This window comes from Bemisia tabaci, chromosome 4 (assembly GCF_918797505.1).
Source record: "Bemisia tabaci chromosome 4, PGI_BMITA_v3".
Lineage (NCBI taxonomy): Eukaryota > Metazoa > Arthropoda > Insecta > Hemiptera > Aleyrodidae > Bemisia > Bemisia tabaci.
Genome location: NC_092796.1, coordinates 30,042,199 through 30,061,920, shown reverse-complemented (window position 1 = coordinate 30,061,920; position 19,722 = coordinate 30,042,199). Strand labels below are relative to the sequence as shown.

The 19,722-nt window shown below is 34.3% G+C and overlaps 3 protein-coding genes across 4 annotated transcripts in view; 2 read left to right on the top strand and 1 right to left on the bottom strand.

Annotated features, from left to right (window-relative positions):
* The first annotated feature begins 1,725 nt into the window (after positions 1-1,725).
* Positions 1,726-9,908, top strand: LOC109036041 (SAC3 domain-containing protein 1). Its single transcript, XM_072299664.1, has 7 exons — positions 1,726-2,312; positions 3,893-4,093; positions 5,274-5,435; positions 6,240-6,435; positions 7,154-7,296; positions 7,842-8,037; positions 8,896-9,908. Exons 1-7 carry the CDS (start codon positions 2,242-2,244, stop codon positions 9,058-9,060), a joined length of 1,134 nt encoding a protein of 377 aa, XP_072155765.1. The 5' UTR covers positions 1,726-2,241; the 3' UTR covers positions 9,061-9,908.
* Positions 9,909-11,086: 1,178 nt separating this feature from the next.
* On the top strand, positions 11,087-13,765 carry LOC109036061 (uncharacterized). The gene is made up of 2 exons (XM_019049987.2): positions 11,087-12,079; positions 13,308-13,765. Exons 1-2 carry the CDS (start codon positions 11,882-11,884, stop codon positions 13,731-13,733), a joined length of 624 nt encoding a protein of 207 aa, XP_018905532.2. The 5' UTR covers positions 11,087-11,881; the 3' UTR covers positions 13,734-13,765.
* Positions 13,766-13,971: 206 nt separating this feature from the next.
* Positions 13,972-19,722, bottom strand: part of Pka-R1 (protein kinase, cAMP-dependent, regulatory subunit type 1) — a 123,375-nt gene continuing 117,624 nt past the window's right edge. For both annotated transcript variants that reach the window (XM_019049967.2, XM_019049975.2), the window contains exon 8: positions 13,972-18,817. The gene's annotated coding sequence lies outside the window, so the exon portion shown is untranslated. The remainder of the gene's footprint in view (positions 18,818-19,722) is intronic.

Sequence of the window (19,722 nt, the reverse complement as noted above, 5' to 3'; positions counted from 1 at the left end):
TGGATAAAACAATGACAAGGTATTAATACAAAAGAAAACGTTGAACAAAATCTATCTTTATTGACATACTTTGGTACCTACAAAATCATAGTAATAATAAAATTTTAAAAAATCAAGCCGAAAAGTTGACTATATCATTTTATAGATGTATAGTCTTTAAAGTGAATAGATAGCCATCTTAGTAACTTACGTATTGGGAATGTAAGAAAATCGCCACTTGTTGTTTTTGTAACACAAATATAGAATAAAGCTCTGGCATGTGTTAGGGATTTACGATTTAAGCACTTTTTCTAAAGTAAAATTTTGCAAGAAATACAATGCCACTGATTTTCTTTGAAACCAACTCCGAAGCTCGAAAAATAGCTTTCAAAGTTGAGGTTGTAATGGAGGTTATCCTCCACTCTACGCTGAGAGGCCGTATGTAAGAAAATCATCGCTATTTCCCTTTGTATTGCAAATCCTTGACCCATGCAAGAGCTATTTTCACTGTTGTGTCGCAGAGTTTTGCAGATCTGCAACAAGTGTATAATTAGCCCTTTATCAGAGCCTAAAACCATAAAATTTAGTCACATAATTCACCATCTTGGGGGATATCGACACTTGCATGATCTTGATGCATCAGATCATTTTCAAGTGAGTACTTTTCATAAGCCTTTTTGAAGGCAATATATGTCATTTGTACTAACTTCTGTGCCTCCTTCTGCTTTTCTTTTTTTTCCTGACAATCGGTAGGAGGCGAATAGTTCTCAACTGTGTATCCAAACTGACTGCCATCAGGACAAATAGCTTTTAAAAAATCTTCACACTTTATTCCTTCAATCTTTTTGTTGGGGTGGTCTTTACACGCTGGTCGCTCTGACCACATTTTAATTATGAGATTTTTACTGCTTAAATACTCCTTATATTCAGTGGCTTTTTCTGTCAGAGATTTCAGCACTTCATACTCCTGATCCTCTAGTTTTGGTGATTTACCTAAAGAACTCGGTTTTGAGATAGCATATTGATCAGCAGGATGTGCCGATATTAAGTCATTTAAAATATCCCTCATTAGAATTTTTTCTGAGTGGCCATAAGCGCTTGCTTCTAATTCCGATTGGCTTTCGAAATGTTTATTACGATAAGACACGTAGTGGTATTCTTTATTAAGATATTGAGGTGAGGGTAAAGTATAAGGAATCCATATATTCTCCCCTTCCTTTTTTACGTACAAGGCTGCAGCTCCAGTATTTTTGTCGTATCTGGCAGATCTGCTACCAATTTTAATTTTGTCATCTGATGTAACGTTGCATTTGTGCTTCTCCGCTTCGTTATGGAATCTACTATGAAAGAAAGATTTGGCTAGGGCCAGATTCGCCCTACCACACATACCTGCTGGATCACCCTCCTGAAAAATTTCATTAGGATCATAATACCTGAATGTAACCATATTACCTAGTTATCCACAGTTTATGTTTTACCTTGCTGCAGCCCACAAGTCACACTCGCTATCAAATAGCCACGTAACACTGACTGATCACTGCAGTGCACTGATCAACTGGTGGATGATGTCAATGAACTGAAACATGCATGATGCAATTTGACGCAAATTTAATGCAATAAATTGCCTGCAGTCCCCCCCCCCCCTCCTGTGCACCAATGCCTGATGGTTCCCGCCAATTTTCGTGCAACTAGTGTAAGCCAATCAGAGACGACCTCTTTCTGGCATGCATGTCCATGTCCTAACCTACAAAAAGCAAAAAGTAAACAGTAACAAAAAATTGTCTTCATAACATACTTCATACCGTGAATTGCTATGACACTTGACTATATTACCAAAAAAGTAAAATGTTGATAATTTTCCAAGGGATTCCCACAATATCCGTCGTCGGCTTGACATATCATTCGAACTAGACAAAATTCGGTCGCCTGGGTTTATGATCATCATGGAGAATGTGAGTTCATAAAAGGTTTGTTTCACTCCAATGAGTTCATTTTTCAAAATTTATCGAAGGTGCAATTTAATCCTCTACTATCCTGTTAGGTATGATAGTAGACCTTGAGCAACATGTTATGTGACTATCCCTGTTGATGATCACGCTGCCTCAATAGATTCACTCATGGTATGAAGAGCTGGGCATGATTTCAAGATTTGGAAAGCTATTCCTATACTGGCGGTAGAAGAGCTCTGATGATCAAGTTTCGTGTGGCTGTAACTGTACCCTGCTTTGCAGTGAGGATTGACGTGAAAAATTTTCATTCAAAATGCTGCTAAGTGAGAGTCAGTTTGTCAAAGGAGCCTGTCAATGTATGTGCCCTGCGAAGGAGAGAAATCTGTAAGTGTTCTCATCTGTGTAGTATCTACCTGTCTATTTTTAATCACTAGAAAGGAAAGAGTTAATATGAGATAAAATAGCTGTTGGCATACTGAATTAGAATATACCTAATATACAACTGGAATTACTCAGGCTACTCAGTCCGTCCATCGGTTATCTAGTTAGATCGAGTTCTGTTGCAATGTAGAGTCCACTGATTTCAAGGTTGTGACTGAAGTCATACCTCATTTACATCCAAACTCATACACAGTGCATTAATAACCTATCGAAGTGGGCTGATTCATTATAATTGAGAGATAATAAAACAAGGAAAGTACATTTAAATAATAACTGAAATCACCAAAATGAAAAAACTCAAAATTTTCTTTACCGTATTTTCTATCTGCAAGGGAAATTAAGTAAGGAGAGTTTTAAGTTTTTTAATTTTAGCGATTTTAGTCCTAATGGGTCAGTTGTGCGGGTTACAGCATTCTATTTTGATGATTGATTCTCGCAGGTTAGTTAAAAATAATAAGATCGGTCCAAACTATAACTTTTTACGTCCAGTATTAACGGAGATATTGCCCTTTGAAAAGTCGGGTTTTTGCTGTCATCCACTGCAATAGTGACACACTTGGTTATTTCCTCTTTTGTTCGATCAGTGATGAAGAGGACGTAACGCGAAACTTTAAAGATATTAAACATAAACAAACTCAAGAAACAGACGGATTTGCGCTTCAAGGATCCTCTTATCAGGAGATAACGCACTCCATGCGGAGAAATTAGGCGGTCAGTCAGTTCACCACAGTTTGTTTGTGTCTATTGTCACTGAAGTTTTGCGTTGCGCCCTTTGCATCACTGACCGAACAAAAAAGGAAGAAACCAAGGTTGTCATTACCGTGGTGGATGACACCAAAAACCCGACTTTTGGAAGGGCGATATCTCGGTTAATATTGAACCTTGCGAAGAAGTTGCGGTTTGGACGGATCTTATTATTTTTATCAATCATCAAAACACGATTTTGTGACCACCACAACTGACCCATTTGTGAGAGAATTACTCTCATTTGAACATATAATAAGTGAGTTCCTACAAGTAGTAGCGACTTAAGTTGTTTATTATACCCATACTCAGCTATTTTTTTTTACTAAGAAGAACGGTTTTTCAGAGCCGGACCTTTACCAAAAATCTAGGGATGATCCATAAACATTATGCTACAAGGGATGAAGGTAGAGATAGGGTTGATATCCTGTGCCTTCATGCAAAAATTGGTGCTAAATGCAGATTGTTTTGAGAATTTCTTGATAGTTCTGGCAAGAATATCAACAAAAAATGCCAATGGTTTCTAAGGTTTTCTTAAAGGAGAAAAAATCAACATCATTCGTTGAAGTTTTCACCAAAATTTGTGCGCACAGCAAAGAAAACTCATGGCAGTCTTTAAGAACTGCCATTGAGTAGTTTTCCATTTAAAAGAGAAAGCATGATAGGGTGTCTGCAACATTCAAAACTGAGATACAAGGTTTCCGATTTTCAGCCATGAAACATAATTGACTCTAAATCTGGAGTAAATTTCTCATCATTGTGATCTATTATTTTTTCAGGAGGAGTAAAGAAAGAATGATACACATTTTAGAGACAAATCTAGACTTGCAAACTTTCCGTCAAACTAAAAATATCCCAGCTGATTCAAATAGAATGGTGAAGAAATTTAGTCGTTCTGCTGCTGGGCAGGAATTATCTCATCCAGAATTACTCCGACCTCCTGAAGTATTGTTAAGGACCGTGAATTATCTTTTATCAGAGTAAGTAATTAAACATATTTGCATTGTATCATTTCTTAGCTCATAGTATGAGAGACTAAATGTTTCAGCTCGATCAGCTTTCGCTTAGTTAAACTCTTTAATAATGCTATATCTATTTTTATAAACTCAAATGCTAAACTATCACCTTTATACATTAAGCATGAAAACAAAGCTAAAAACTTAAGCAGCTCAAACAGATGATATAATATGAATTAACCTCGATTACCCATCAAAAAAAAGTTTTTACCAAACTACTATTAGCTCAGTAAAATGATGGACTAAAACAAATGTATCTATCAACTGTTTCAACAATTTGTTTCACACATTGCCAGGTAAATATCGTGTCTGTAGATCGTTCCGTATCAGCTTTTGATCATTCTTGCCAAGATAGCCATGAAATTGATCCTTCCTCATAGATTTCATGTAAAAATCTTTCTTTTTGAAAAAATTATTTAAAAAATAGGACTAATGATACAGTGGAAAGATCAGTAGTCGATAGCTCTGCGTGAGCTGTGCAAATACTCCCTGAGGAATCCACCAGAGTTAATCCTAACATCACAATAAGAAATTTTTTAGGACTAATAGAGGCTTCCATTGTGTAAGACTAAGCACCTTGCCAAATTGAGCTCTTTGACAAGTTAAGCTCAACCCTACATTAGCTGTGTTATGCAAGATTTCTGGAGACTTTTAGGATTTGCACGGAAATGCAGACGGATTTAAGTAATACAGGCAATTTTGCAAAACTCTTTTTAATTTTTGTCTCTGTATCTTTTTCCAGAACTTAATAAAACTACTAACTGTATGTAACAATAGATCAATAGACAAGGACTGAACTAAGAGAAAAATGTCACATGTTTTCTCCTCATAATTTCATGTAGAAAACATATCATCTAACAGGACTTTGGAAATCAACTTTTGAATGAGGTATCAAGAAATTACTCTAACAAAGATCAAATAGAAGTCAGACTATAGGGATGATATCAAAAATATTGTTACCGTCTAACTGATGTCAATCGTAAACAATTCTATCTCATCTAGGAGTTAATTTTTAGACTTCTCATTGTATGATCTGTTTTCCTCATTAAATCTTGAAGAGAGTACATGTTGCAGAGTGCCTTAACACATACCTTGTCTAGAAGCCCATTGTTCTTGTCACTTGTGTGTTTACATTGCATTTCAGAGTCATTCTTGACAAGCGCATAAAATTCTATGCTGTTGTTGAGTTCATCACTGATGCCCTGAGATCTATTCGACAAGATGCTGTCATTCAAGGTATTTCTGCTTTCGACTGGATTCAACTTCTACAACCCATGGTGCGGTTCCATTCATTTGTCTCTTACAGGTAATTTCCATCTCCTTTTGAAGTGATGAGGAGGGGTGTCCAAATAAATCCTTGCCATTAAGCCATTGGTACTGCTCGTTTCGAATTAAGTGATACACTTTGATGAGGCAGCACTTTTGGGAAATGGGCAGGTTTATCAGAACTGGGGGAACCCTGAGTCGGAGCATTGTTGCCTTGTATATCTGTCCTCAATACAAGAATCACCATTTTAAGTAGATTGTGGTTTTTTCATGAGCAGGAAGCATGAATCCATGCATCAAAGAAGGTTAATGTCTTGGTTAGAAATTACCCTCAATTATTTTTGTTTCATCAATCAAGTTCTGGGTGAAATTTTGATGAGGATAATGTTGATGAAAATTTTTATCAGAATGGTTAAATTCCACCTTATCTAGTAGTCTATTGTAATGATGCAGGTGGCGTTAAAAAAAAGGCCTCTCTTTACTTTTTTCTACATTATCTATAAAAGAAGTTTTCTTCTGATAACTTGTGTGAATATCGCTGAAAAAATAATCTGGTCAATTCATAAAGCATACTGCTCTATGTACATATTCCCTACACTTTGATTTCCGTTTCTAGGTGGATACTAAGGAGAGAATTGGCATATGTCTTTTGTAGGTCAGCATTTATATAGTTTTTTATCTCTCTATTTGGCACAAAAAAACTTAAAAGAATCATCTTTCCTGAATATCATCTGTTGAAAAAGGAGAAAAATGTTTTTATCAAAAAACCTCTTTTTTAAAATTTAGTCTTGTAAATTGTCTTAAATGTGTTGACTTGTGCTAAACTTATCGTTTTATTTTCCAGATTGTCTGGGAGTCCACCAGCTGAGTTTGACAGTCATCTTAATTACAATCATTTGAACGAGTGTTTGAAACGACTTTTAACCTGCTATGATGAACTCAATACAGAATCCGCTGAGAGAGATGAGATGGAGGCTGTATTTTTACTTCTGAATCCTGGTCATTCAGAGCCTCTCCTGCGTTATTTATCCTTGAAAAAAGGTCTGTATGTATCCAAATTGTGTTCTCTATAATTTTATTCCTCTCTTCCATCATTCAGACATTCATGAGCCATGACTTTTCTTTTTCTACTGATTCCATCAATCTGCACGTTATTCTGTCCTTTGTAATAGCAATCAGCTTTGTTTCAATCGATTATTTTGTATTATAAAAATGAAATAAAAAAAAAGGTTGCTATAAAAGGAGAGGAATACTCACACTTGCCGTTTGGAATGAGGGACGCTGACAATTCAGGAAATTTTCAGTGCTTGTGACCATCCATCATAAAAAGGATCTAAGTGCCATAAAACTCAGATTTGAGTTTAGTTTGAAATTTTTATTATAAGAAATATAGTTTTGAGAAGAAATTATGTAAGATTTCAATACGTCCTCAACTGACGCGAAAATGAACTCAGTTCCTCACAACTCATCCTCCAGGGTACAAGGGAGCATTTTTATTCGGAAACCCAACCGGTAAATTCCCAATCAAACTTGATTGACCAGGAGTCTCGCCGACCCTCGTGGTCCAGGAGGTGCAGAGTTAAGGAATCTGGGTCTGAGACTCTGAGTCCACACGCGAACACTGAATATGCCTCAATCACTGCCTACGCTGGGTACAGGCGGTTTTGGCCTCATTCAGTTTTTCTATTCTAACTTTTAACGGTCTTGAATCCGTGCTTGTTTTTTTTAACAGATCTATTTTTCTTTGTCCCACATTTCAGAGGCAAATTGGCTAATGCGGGCTTCAGAATTTCCAAAGCATGGCTAGCGAGTAATTTTGCCAAATGTTCCCGAGAAATAAGGAAGTCTGTAACACCCATTTTGGCGTGCACAATCAGTCGCAGCTTACCAATTTTAAGGAGGTGATTATTTTCTTTCTTCATTCACTTTTAAAGAAGCTTGAATGAAAAAGTATACCAAGCTCACAACTTCAGAAGAATTTGCATGACATAGGCAATCTTGCTCTCAAAATACATTATCAACGCTAAAGCTGCAAAGAAGTCCATTGCAGTTTGTGACGCTGCAAATTTCATATCATTATTTGTTTCACAAGTAACAAATTACTCAATGTCATTTCTTAAAAAATTTCATAATTTTTCCTGTACATAAAGAATGCACTGTGAAAATTGCAACAAAGAATTGCTCACACAATAAAATGAAATGGACAACGGCGATTGTGAAACACTGCAGACGAGAACCGCATTTTTGCAGAATCACCATTGTTATGTAAATTTTTATCTATTTTACATTATTTAATTACGTTTTTTTATCAAGCGGCCTTTTTAAATTGCAGCCTTACTCAAAAAAAAAAAAGCTTTGAAGGCCCATGAAATTTGCTCACTTTGTGCTTTTATCAAAAGCAAATTGGCATGTATTAAGTATCTGTGTTTTTTATTTTTGTCCTCAGAAATATTTTGAAAATCATGTCAGCAGGCTACAGTTCCAAAAATCAGTGCTATCCTGTTTCGAAGCTGGTTCAATTTCTTCTCTGTAATGATGCTACAGAGGCTTTTAGTTATTGTCAATTTTACAATATTGAATGCCAAAAAAGTTCAAGTGCTGTGCGATTTGAGAGAGGAAGTTTTGATCACCAAAAATCTGAGGTTTGTAGGAATTTTATGTGTGTGTTTTTTTTTTCTATGGATGTTAAATTTACAGTATCATCAGTTGTACATTAATTGAAGAGATTTCTAGAAGAAAGGTGTAAAACAGAGAGACCTACAGGATGTCGTTCATTATTTAAAACTGTAGCAAATCAAAAAATTTGATTTCATCAGAAAAAAATCAGGAAAATATCAAGAAAGTTGGTCATAGATCAGGAAATTCTGCAGTGCAGTTTCCTGATTGCAGCATTTTCCAATTTATGTAGTGTAACTAATGCAAAAGTGAAAATTTTGATTCAGTCCATCAAATATATTAGTTTGTAAAATCAAACAAGATTCAGTTTATTCGTGCAAAAAACCAGAAATTTCATTTGAATGATCAGGATAATCGGTAATGAAATTTGGTAGACACCCTGCACTGGAAAAATACAAGAGTTCTTGATATTATTTCAGGAACTACTCTTAAAGCTGTTTCAAGTTGTGTGTGCAAATTCTTGAGTACTACAGCATGAAATGATACTCAGAAATTCTCTAGAGCTGCCCTAAAATCTAGAAATTAGGTATCAATTGGACAACATTTTGCAATTCGGAACTAAATTTCTGGCTGAGTTGAGAAACAAAGTATGTACCGTCAGTTTCCCCATGCAGATAAGTTTTTTTGTAGATGAGCCAGCAATTTTAGTTCCAAATTGCAAAATGAAGTCCAACACATAGATCAACTATCGAATAGTTCTCGAAAGTGTTGAAGAAACACAAAGCTATGATCAACAGAAAACGATTCTGTGACCAGTGAAACTGACCTATTTTCTGTCATCCTTTACTTTGGAACTAAATGTCTTTGTGTATTATTTTTCTCAGATGAATCTCAGCAACTGGGTTTTGGCTGAGGAGAAATTAAGTGCTTTCTCTGTACCTGACATCTTACTCGGACACACTTATACTCACGACGAAGGGAAAGGGTGGCAACAAGATCTACATAAAAATGTTGAGAAAATTAGTAACATGAAACTGGGTGACAAGTAAGTGTCAGTTGGATTATCAGTCCTCTTTCCACTTGCAAATGATGTGGAAAAGTTACAAGACCATCAACAAAAGACCATGAGTTCAAGTCATTGTATGAGTTTTTTGTTGTGGACTCTTTATTCACATCAAATTTTTACCAAATTTGTTTTCTTTTATTTTAAGATTTACCTCAAATTTTATGATTATTCTTCAACAGTAAGAATATGAATACATACAGTAGAATCTGAATATTTGAAAAATCTCCAAAGGGAAGAGCTGGTTTCCATCGATATCTTTAAAAAAGACTTGAAGAACACTGCCTAAAGACTAAAAGACTAAAGGCTTTGTTTATAAAATAAACAAAAGAGAACATAATTTTTTTCTCCTTTAATAATTGTAATTTTTTAGTGCCCTCTTGTTGCGATAGATTTCTTTTGCAATGCTCATAATTTAGACATCAAAATCGCTGTTGAAAATCAATTTCAAGCATGTCAAAATGTCAACATCGAAATCATAAGTGATACTCAGTGTTGAAAATATAATTTTATTGAACGCTGAGACAAAGTGAATTTTAGGTATAATGTGTTGACAACCGTACAATTTTCAGTACAAATTAAGCTAACAGTATGTCATAAGGTCACCATTAATAAATCAATTACTTTGACATTTTTTTTATATTATTTGATTGCCAAAAAAAAACTTCTGCATGAACTGTAAAATTTTAGATAGATTTTGAAGACTGATATTTTTTACTTTATTCCCCTGAACATACTGTGAAAGAAAGCCTATTTCATTACCATCATGAGCTTTTTTTGTGTCCTCATTATTTCAATCAATATATTTGTGAATAAATGAGCATTTTAAAATGAGCGCTGTAACTTTCTTTTCTTTCTCTTTCAGCATGGAATCTTGTAGTAAACACTATCATGTATTTTCTCGATTTCTAGATCTGCTATGAATTTGAAGGCTGACTTCCCTTTCTCCTTTGAGTATGGAGCTTTAAATAAAAGGAAATTTTTTTCCTCTCAAGAGATAAAGTATTTGCTTTATTCTTGGCGACTTTCATGGAGAATTCGCCAGTTTGACAGTTGAAAGAAGGAGATCTCAATAAGAGCTTCATGCACTCAATATTTTATTGTTCTTGAATATTTATGTGTTTGAAGATTTCAACCCCAGCAAAATTCCCCTTTTATGCCACAGTGTTGCCAACTTAGAGCTCTTAAAATGGCATAGCTCATCATGAAATTAAGATGGTAATGCAAAATTGAGACAGTTAAGCTAAAAAGTCACCTCTACATTACGATGTTCAATAATCTCATCTATTTTAATTTTTTGTCAGTAAACCAAACAACATTTCCATTAAAAACATCTGTACAATTATCCTTACTAATATGAAGGTTATTCACACAGAATTTCAAGCAAAAATCATCGTTGGTTTCCCTGCAAAAAATTAAAATAGAAGATGAGATTTGGAAACACTAAAATTTAAATATGACTATTTTGCTTAGCTCTACCCAAATTGTGGAGGAAAAATTATTTCAAGAAGTTACTGTCCCTATTCTTCTGCTGGAAGCATTACTCATAACAATCAATTTAGAAGTTTACCTATTTAAGAACCTGTAAAAAAAAACACAACCTTCCACATAACAACAATGGCCATTGAACACAAAGGAATGAGTATCGTTCCAAAAACAAAGACTAAAATACAAAGTATTGCAGTTATTTGTATGATGAATAAAAAGGTCTTTGTAATTTTGTCCCACCAACAATCGCTTTCAACAATGTCAGTAATGTGATCTAGTATAAAGCGAACAACGTGAATGAAAATTTCAGACATTGGAAGGAGAGTCATGATCATATGAAAGGCGGCTTGAAAAGCACGGCTTAAACAATTTATCAGGATATAAAGAAGAGTTTTGAACGAATAGGGCTCGGCCGAAATTCCATGGTGGTTTTGAAACTCCACCACGGTGTTGCGCATATTTTCAAGTAAAGATGCATCTTCTTCATTGTGAATGCATTCTCCATCTGCCATTGTCCATGAAAATACTATCTGCTCCAATACCTGACCATCCTCACTTCAAGAACGTTTTTATAAAAACTAATTTGCTGGATTTTCATCTTGGAATAATGCAGCAATAGTGCTCCAACTGTCAGGTTCTGAGGATAAATTTTGACGGCTGAGTACATTTTGAAACGTACATCAATCACTCTGAAAGTATCAAAAAGCTGAAAAATCGAACAGAATTTTATCACAATATTTGTCCATGGGAAGGTTCCATTCTGTACTTGTCAATTTTGCACATAACCTAAGAAGTAAGCTCCTTGGAAACAATTTCTATGTTTCTTGAACGTTGCCAAATTTGCATTCTGAATGTTTAAAAAAGGATGAAGATTGATAACTTGAATAATCTTCAATTCATTAACTATCATCGGTAAATTTTATTGGCCTCCAAAAATTTAAATAATGCTACAGACTTTATTCATCACATAGATTTTAATTTAATAATGTCTCTGTAAATATATTTCACTCATGAAATCTTTTCAAAGTCAAGGCCATGAAAACTGCTTTAGACTGGCATCCTTGTTCTCGTAACCTTAATAATTCAGACAGCTGGTCAGGATCCTAGTAGAACTTAAAAAATAGACGATGAACACAACTAAATTATCATTGAAATAGCTGAAGAAGTTTCATTTTATTCTCATAAATTCATCAAATGATGCTTTTATTATATTTCTGAGCTAACCAGTTAACTGTAGAGATTCTATCATTTTTATCCTCCAAATTCCAGCAGTTTGCCCCTTCCTCCAACCTCCAGCTGTGTCAGTGATTAAGTTTACCATGGCTAGCGATCAAGAAATATCATTTTACCGTGAATGTTTTAAGAACAATTCTGATCAGCGGCAAGAGAGAACAAATTTTGATTCCACAAAACCACCATTGTTATGTGGTCCTACATTATCACAAATCTCAACTGTCTGCAGAGAAGCAGAATTTCCGCCCAAAGTTCCCAACTTCAATCCAAGTATTCCGTTTTTTGTAAGCAAACCTTGCTTCATTACAGCATGATGTAGAGTATTTTACGACTGAAAGTAGTTAAATATTTTCTAAACAGAGGAGCCTCCTCTATCAGTGAATAGACTGCACTTACACAACTCTCCGATATGATAGCAATTATTTCAACAATTGCAATTGATTGCAATTTGTGCCTCTTGGGAAGTTGACCACATTAAGCTAATCTTTGAAATTTTAATTTCGATGGAATGTAATGAGAAGAAGCTGAAATAGAGTGGCTTCATTTGTCTGTTGAATAACGCTAACCCTTCCATTAGGTTAAATAATTATCGAGATTGGTTATCCCTACTATTATAACATTTGTACACATATTATAACTATAAATCTTTAGTACGATAAATTGATGGCCTGATGGAGAGAATGTTATTATCTGGTCAATCAGTGGGACCACTTTGTTTTAGCTTCTTCTTATCGTTTTTCCCAATAGAAAAAAAAATTGGAGGGTATCTAAGATTCAATGGTATCGAATCTCTGTATTATAACATTTTGCTCATTAACAGGCATGGGAGAGAAGTTTTTTTTCTTTATGCCAACCAAACACCTGACAGCGAATGAATTTTTAAAAAAATCCAAATATTGAAAAAGAACCCAGGAAAAAAAAATTTGTTTTAAGGCATTGTTTGTGCCATGTCAAAGAATGCACGAGTTTAAAGACGCGAAGGTTCCAACGAAAGCCAGTGGAGGAAAAGTATGTTACTTCAATTATAAACAAACTTTGTTGCCAGGTAATGCAACAAATCAGCACTCTCCCCGTTTAAGCCCATGTAAACTACTTAGTTTATCATACGACTGGCAACCTGGAAGATTTTCAATTCTGATAAGATGAATCCTGAGCAAGAGCGTGGTAACGCTGACCATTCATCAAGCAAGAAATTAAGAACTTATTGCTTATTAAGTGAATAGACTTTTCATCCTTTCAAAAGCGCTTTCGGTCTTTCCATCTGTATCGAGTAATTTTAATAGGGTGCAAGCAACATCTTTCAAAAAAGTTTTTTCTCCCCAAGTTTTCTGTTTAATGAGATGGAGAATTTTTTTCTTTGAATTTTCTTACCAGCTAACAGCTGTTCAGTGCCAAGAGTTAGGGTTTTCTTGTGCAAAATTTAGGAACTCAAGCAGATACAACTTTATCTGGATGAAACCTTTCTGTCATGTTAAAGGTTTAATTTAACTTTTCTCAATTTATTTTATTCAGAGTCAAGATAACATAGCCTGTGTGACTTCTCACTTGCAAACAATCCGAGACCACCTTTGCGCATTCCAAGAACGTCAAGGAATCCCACGGGAAGAAAACAATTTCTTCGGACTCGCTTTGATTATAATTCAACAATCGGGTCAAGCGATGTATGCAGTTTTCATGCTCTTCCTGGCTCTTTTTCCAGTTGCAACAATATTTTTAGCAATCCTTCATTTTATAGTGGATCGATTAATTGATATTCTCTGCACCAAAACACCAGCTGATATTTACTTTAAGCTAGGCGTTCTGTGTGCTCAACTGTTGCTCATTTATCTGATGACTCAGTTTGTAGTATATACTATTTTTAGTCCTATTTTTACAATGCAACTGAATATCATCAGTAAAATGATAATGATTAGCCGTGGAAATCTAGTTCTCAAGTGATAATAATAAAACCCTGGATGGAATGAAAACAAGGCTTTACTTCGTTCATGGAGAACTGAAGAAACTGCAAAAGCTATGCCACAAAACTGACTCTGTGACCAAGATCAAAGAAATTTCAATTCTCAAATACTGCGCTGGGGTTAGTGCTGGTTGATTTATCATGACATCAAACTAGCTCCAAAATATTCGAGTTTGCAGGGTAATCACTAGAATTAGGATAGTTATTAACTAGTGAAAATACACTTGGAAGCATACCTTTTAATTTTTTAAAATAATACATTGTACATTTTTGTACTTACATCTACTGTTTTAACCACATTTGATAGAAAAAGAAAATGGACAAATAAAGAGAGGAGAGGTGAACTAAGAAAACGATAGAATTCATTTTCTTGCCAAGTAACCAATTCACAATTCAAAAATTCGATTTTCAATGACTGGAACTAGTAGCATTTAAAGGGAAAAAATTAATAACAAGAACCTTTTAAGTGAAAAACGAAGTGAGAAATCGCTAACTGCCACTACAACGATCGATGAATCTCTTTGAACTCTTTTTAGAAGAAAAATCCTACAAGGAGACTCATTACAACGCAACAGAAGAACATTCTTTTGAAATTTTAATATTACATGGACTGCGAACAATAATCAAATCTGTAGGCACAATTAGATAAAACAAAATGTAATGGCAGGGAAGGTAGGTTAATACTAACGATAAACTGGAGCACGTTTCAGTATTCCCCTCTTGTTAGGGAAACTAGATAGAGAGCTTTATCAAAAACATGCTCTTGAATTTGGCATCTGTTTCAAAATAGTACAAATAATTTGCCGCTGAAAATGTAAAGAAAAGGCACTGGCAACTAAATTCCATGCTGAGCTACAACGCAAGTTAATCAGAATGCTATGCCCTCCGATAATGCACAAACACAAACAATGTTTAACTTACTAGTTAAATGAAAAGACAAAAAATTATTTCAAACAATCTGATGGTATTCAGGGAAATTTTATGGGAATTAGGGACTTTAATTATTTTCAACTTCATCATGAGCAGAGTGGATCAATTAGAAGTGTAGCTTTGAAAAAATATGTGTCTGAAACAGAAAATTCGATTGCAGTCTCTCTCCTTGAGACTATAAGTGAGAAGTAAAATGCCAGGACCTCTGCTTCGTGCTCAAAAGATAATATTAGAAACAAAGATTTTCTTCCCGGAGAATGTGAAGACAATTTTTAATGAGCACAACTCAGTCTCGCATGCTTCTAGAGAAGAATAATTGTTCTTTAAAGTAATCAAAGAAAAAAAAATTAAGGAAAAAAAACGTGTTACGCATGTACCACTAGTATGTTCATCTTCTATTCATTTTATGTATAAAGTTACAAATGATGCGCTTCTAAAACTAAAAAAAGAAATTTTATGAATGGATCAGATGTTAGGGAGATATGAAATTGATGAACAAGGCTGTAGTATTAAAGGGCAGTAATGATATGCTATAAGCTGCAATATGAGGACAGTCTATATTGAACAAAGAAAAGGGGAAAAAAAATTAAAAATCATAAAATAACACCAGCAATGTTGTGAATAATGAATATAAAAATTATAATTACAATTGCACTCAGAATGCAGAAAGAATACAGTTCACGTAAAAAAGCGTACGACTTAAAAGCTAAACAATAAATAACGATAAAACAATTAAGGAAGGACCAATACATTCATGATATTACTCTGATGATTAAGTTACTAAATAGATGTTGAGAGCCTCAACATTGAGTTTTTGCACAGTCTAACTTTCGGCTTAACATAATATTAATAAATGTTGAAAAATCTGATAACTCTCTGGAGTGCGTTAGAACAGGATAAAAATAATGTGAACTGGCATAGGCAAACTTCGGTGAGATAGTTGAAATGTAAGCTTTCACACTACTCATCAATATCACTGCAGACCAAATTTTTAACTAAAGAATTCATTACCTAAAATTTTCTACTATGTTATTTTAACTTTTTGAAGAGTTATAAAAACTGATATCTTTGACTAGAGAGTCACCTTACACAAATCAGATTTTCAAAACATAAATCAAATCAAAATACTCCTGTTAAAACGATTAAATATTTCATTATATGAATAATTAAATATGGAAATGGACCACTTATATGACATATAATGAGTTTTTTATTTAACAGAGAGAGTGTGATGGTTGATTGGTGATGGTTGACATCTTGGAAATTACTAGGCTGAAATCTAAGTTCAAATTCCTTAACAAGGGTGGATGTAAAAGATGCATTATTCATTCATCAAATCTTCCCTCAAATTTATTTTTCTTAGAGTAGAATGATGACTTATAGGGAGTGGTTATTAGTTCTCACCAAAAACTAGACAAGTAATCGAAGCCATACGCATCTTCCTAGAACTCTCGTTCAGTTAGATTGCAGTTGTTGAATCTTTGTTTACAGAAGGCCTCCCTTCCGCTGTCTAGTAGCCAACCAAGACCAACTGCTGCAGTATGCAGAATTTGAGATCTGTAAACTGAGCTTGCGTATCAAAAGTAAACAATTGCTATTTTATCTGACACACTTTGAGCTATGATGTTTTGACTCCTCTCTTTGTTCTATTCTTCTGCCTTATTTTTTTCACATTGTATCAATAATTGAAGATGAATATGATCGATAACCTATATGGTGATTTTTATCGATTATTTTATTCTAAATCCGGATGCAAAATTCTCAAGAGAATTCTGCGGTGTGATTTTTAAGTTTGCTTGTTCCTGGTGTAGGATTTTTTCACTTAGCAGTTCTGATACAAGATGCATAAGTGAGTTCAAAAGGGACTAAGTTTACACATCCTGTAAGATTACCCTATTTCAATATTCCAAGAGGTGGTCAATGCTTTCCTACCTCAGAGGAAATTGTTGAAACGTATGTTGGAAATACGTAGGAATTCTCAGCAATCACATTTGTTTTCTTTCTTTATAAAAACTGAAATAAGTAATTTCAATAAATATGCATGCAAACTTACAACTTCAAACTTTCCTAGTTGAATGAGGCTGAGATATTTCAACAACATTACGACTGAACAGTTCATTCATTTCATAAGACTGAAACTTCTTCAGTTTGAACCCCAGTTATCTGCGGTAATGGAACTACATTTTGCCATTAGAAATTAATTTTTGTGGTTCATCTTTATAAACACTTATGTGCATAGGTAAACTAATGATACATACGTTGTTTCTAAAGTAAACCATAAATTGTGGTTCCTAATTGCAAAATGTAGTCAAATTGAGACCAGCAGTACCTCCTGATAATACCTGCGAACTTCAGGACAGTCCACCAAAAAAGTACCATATGAGTTGTTTTCTTTACAAATAGCACAGTAGTAAGTATGTACGGTTATCTTGAGCAAAATAAGGATGAATTTTACCTTTCTGAGTATGATCATTTAATGAAGAAACTGAATCATTTACCGTCTGGACTATCATTATTTGTTTGACCACCTCTTCAAACCACCTTTTTTTCATCTAAGGAAACAAAATACCAGTGCTCAGCACAACCGCTGAAAATCCGAACCGCACATAACTGGGGTTCTACTGTACTCTCAATTTTATTCTTCACTGCCTTCAAAGTGTATGACACTTTCCTTTAATTTCGTACTGAAACTCAGATAGAATGGTAAAGTTCCCCTTAATTTGCTACCGGTTGTTTTGTTTTGGCACAGGCAGTCCACGAACAGATTGGTAGAGAAACTAGGGCAAATTAAGTTAATGGTGGGTAAATAAATGACAGAGAGCAAAATACGATGAGAATTAATGATGAAAGAATGAAAGACTTCGGTTGCATGACAAACTTTTTGACTACACAGCAAAGCAATTTGTTGAAAACATGTTAATTCAATCGTAACAAATTCAAGAAATCACTCTTATCATCACACAGTTCGTTCAATGTGCAATTCATCAACTTTCCCAAAAACTGACGGTGAAACAGTGGGAACACGTATGTATCTTGGTTTAGGACATTACAACATTCCTGCTAGACTTTACGTTTTAAATGGAAAAAATACACGACGTTATTTCTTGAGAATTTACCTGAGTTTTCTCCCCTATACAAATTTCAATTAGTAGCATTTGTTTATTCCTCTTTGATAAAATAAAATGAGAGCAGAGATTTTGAAACACCACAAACGAGAAACTTGTTCCTGCAGTTTCATCATTGAAATGGGATGAGCTCCTCCTTCTATTCCAAAACTTTCTACCATTTCTTCATTATTTTTCTTCCAATATTTTGCTTAGTACAATAATTTTACAGGAGCTTGCTGTTCAGATAACTTTCAAGGCTGTCAGATTTAAAAATCAGCTTAGAAATGACAACAAAGAAGTCATTTTTTTAGCTAAAAAAAAAGACAACTTTAAAAGATGAAACCAAATTTTGTTCTCGATGACAATTCATTGAAATGATACAATAGAAGGAGTTGATTCTGATCCTAGGTCTCACAATCTGAGGATGTAAGGTACAAAATTCCAATGGGACTAGCGATGACTAACAGAGAAATCTGTTGAAAAACTCTTCAAAAAAACCCTTGAGATGCACAAAGTAGGAAACTTCATTAATTGATTTTAATGTTAGGAATAGGTGTAATTAGAAAAAAAGAAATAAGAAAAAAATAACAAGTTAAAAAAAACTAATTAAAATTTTGTTGGCTTTTTAGTGCGATAAATTTTATAAATATGAAATATCGGTGAATGCAAAAAAAATGCAAGATACAAAACTTAAAATTAATTAAAAAATGTCGTGAAATTTTACTAAAGTAAGTTAAATGGGCGCAAGTTCCCCTGCTCTGTGCATTTGAAGACTTCCTTTCTGACTGTATCTCATATCTTCCGATTTATGAGTTTCTCAACAAAAAGCTAAATAGTCCTTCCGCCAAGGGAAGTTTACTACTGATAAGAGTCTTGTCAACAAAGGTTAAATTACAATACAACGTAAAAATTTCAACAAGTACAAAAAGTTATTAAAAATATTTCCATAACAAATAAAGTTCTGATGATTTGCCTGGTCAATTATTTGGCAAATGTAGTTTGTAAAAAGAATCATAATGCTCAGCTTCCTGAAAAGAAATAAAACAGAACTAAATTCAATACTTCAATTCATAAATGAAACTTGTCAGTTTTTCCTTCATTTTAAATCCTTAAAATATTAAAAGCCTTCATATTATCATTGAGTAGTATAATAAGGCAGTGGCAAGGAATGTTTTTATGGTTGCAATTGCCTGACATAAAATTTTGTGAAAAAAACCAAGAAGTTTCTTAAAAGTTCAAAAAATTATTTCTAGAAGGAGAAACAGCTATTACAAATCCAACAAATCAAAGGCCAACGGTTGAGTTGACATAGCAATGCAATGCCTGAAACTAAGTTGAGCCAATCAGCAAACATAGTTTCTCCCACCTGACTATGTCATCAGAGCTTGCCAAAAATATCGTTTCAGAGAGGTCTCAGTTTTGACGTTTTCAAAACGGGATTTCTTTGCCATTGAGTGAGGGTTAAGAAAAATCGGACAAAATTCCTTGGGGGTTTGTTCACTCCGTGCTTTCAAAAAATGAATGAAAAATAGGGGTGCCACACACCAATTTCCAATGACATGGAGAAGTTCCAGAAAGAACACACACTGGATAACATTCAACCCTTCGGAATCAAACTTATACAAGCTCCATTGAATCTAAGGCAATAGAATTTTTGTGGCTTGCCAAGTGTTGACACTTACCGGCACCATGTCTGCTCATATTCCAATAATTTTCCTTTTAAGTGGAGAAATTTTACAGAAACACAACAAGTTGCACCAAGTTTGAGAGAAAAATGTTTAAAATTTAATTCTTCCATAAGACTCAATGTCAAGGACGAAATACAACCAGGCTCAAAATATTTTTTGCCAACCTTTGATTAACGTCTACTTCTATGATTAGCGTGAAATCAAGCTAATAACCTAAATTAGCCATTTTAAAAGTGGCCTTGATT

Excerpts from the sequence above, each read along its gene's own strand:
- LOC109036061 (XM_019049987.2), top strand. The coding sequence starts at position 11,882 with ATGGCTAGCGATCAAGAAATATCATTTTACCGTGAATGTTTTAAGAAC. Across the intron at positions 12,080-13,307 it reads ATCCAAGTATTCCGTTTTTT|AGTCAAGATAACATAGCCTG; the intron begins GTAAGCAAACCT and ends TATTTTATTCAG.
- LOC109036041 (XM_072299664.1), top strand. The coding sequence starts at position 2,242 with ATGCTGCTAAGTGAGAGTCAGTTTGTCAAAGGAGCCTGTCAATGTATG. Across the intron at positions 2,313-3,892 it reads CCTGCGAAGGAGAGAAATCT|GAGGAGTAAAGAAAGAATGA; the intron begins GTAAGTGTTCTC and ends TTATTTTTTCAG. Across the intron at positions 4,094-5,273 it reads GTGAATTATCTTTTATCAGA|AGTCATTCTTGACAAGCGCA; the intron begins GTAAGTAATTAA and ends ATTGCATTTCAG.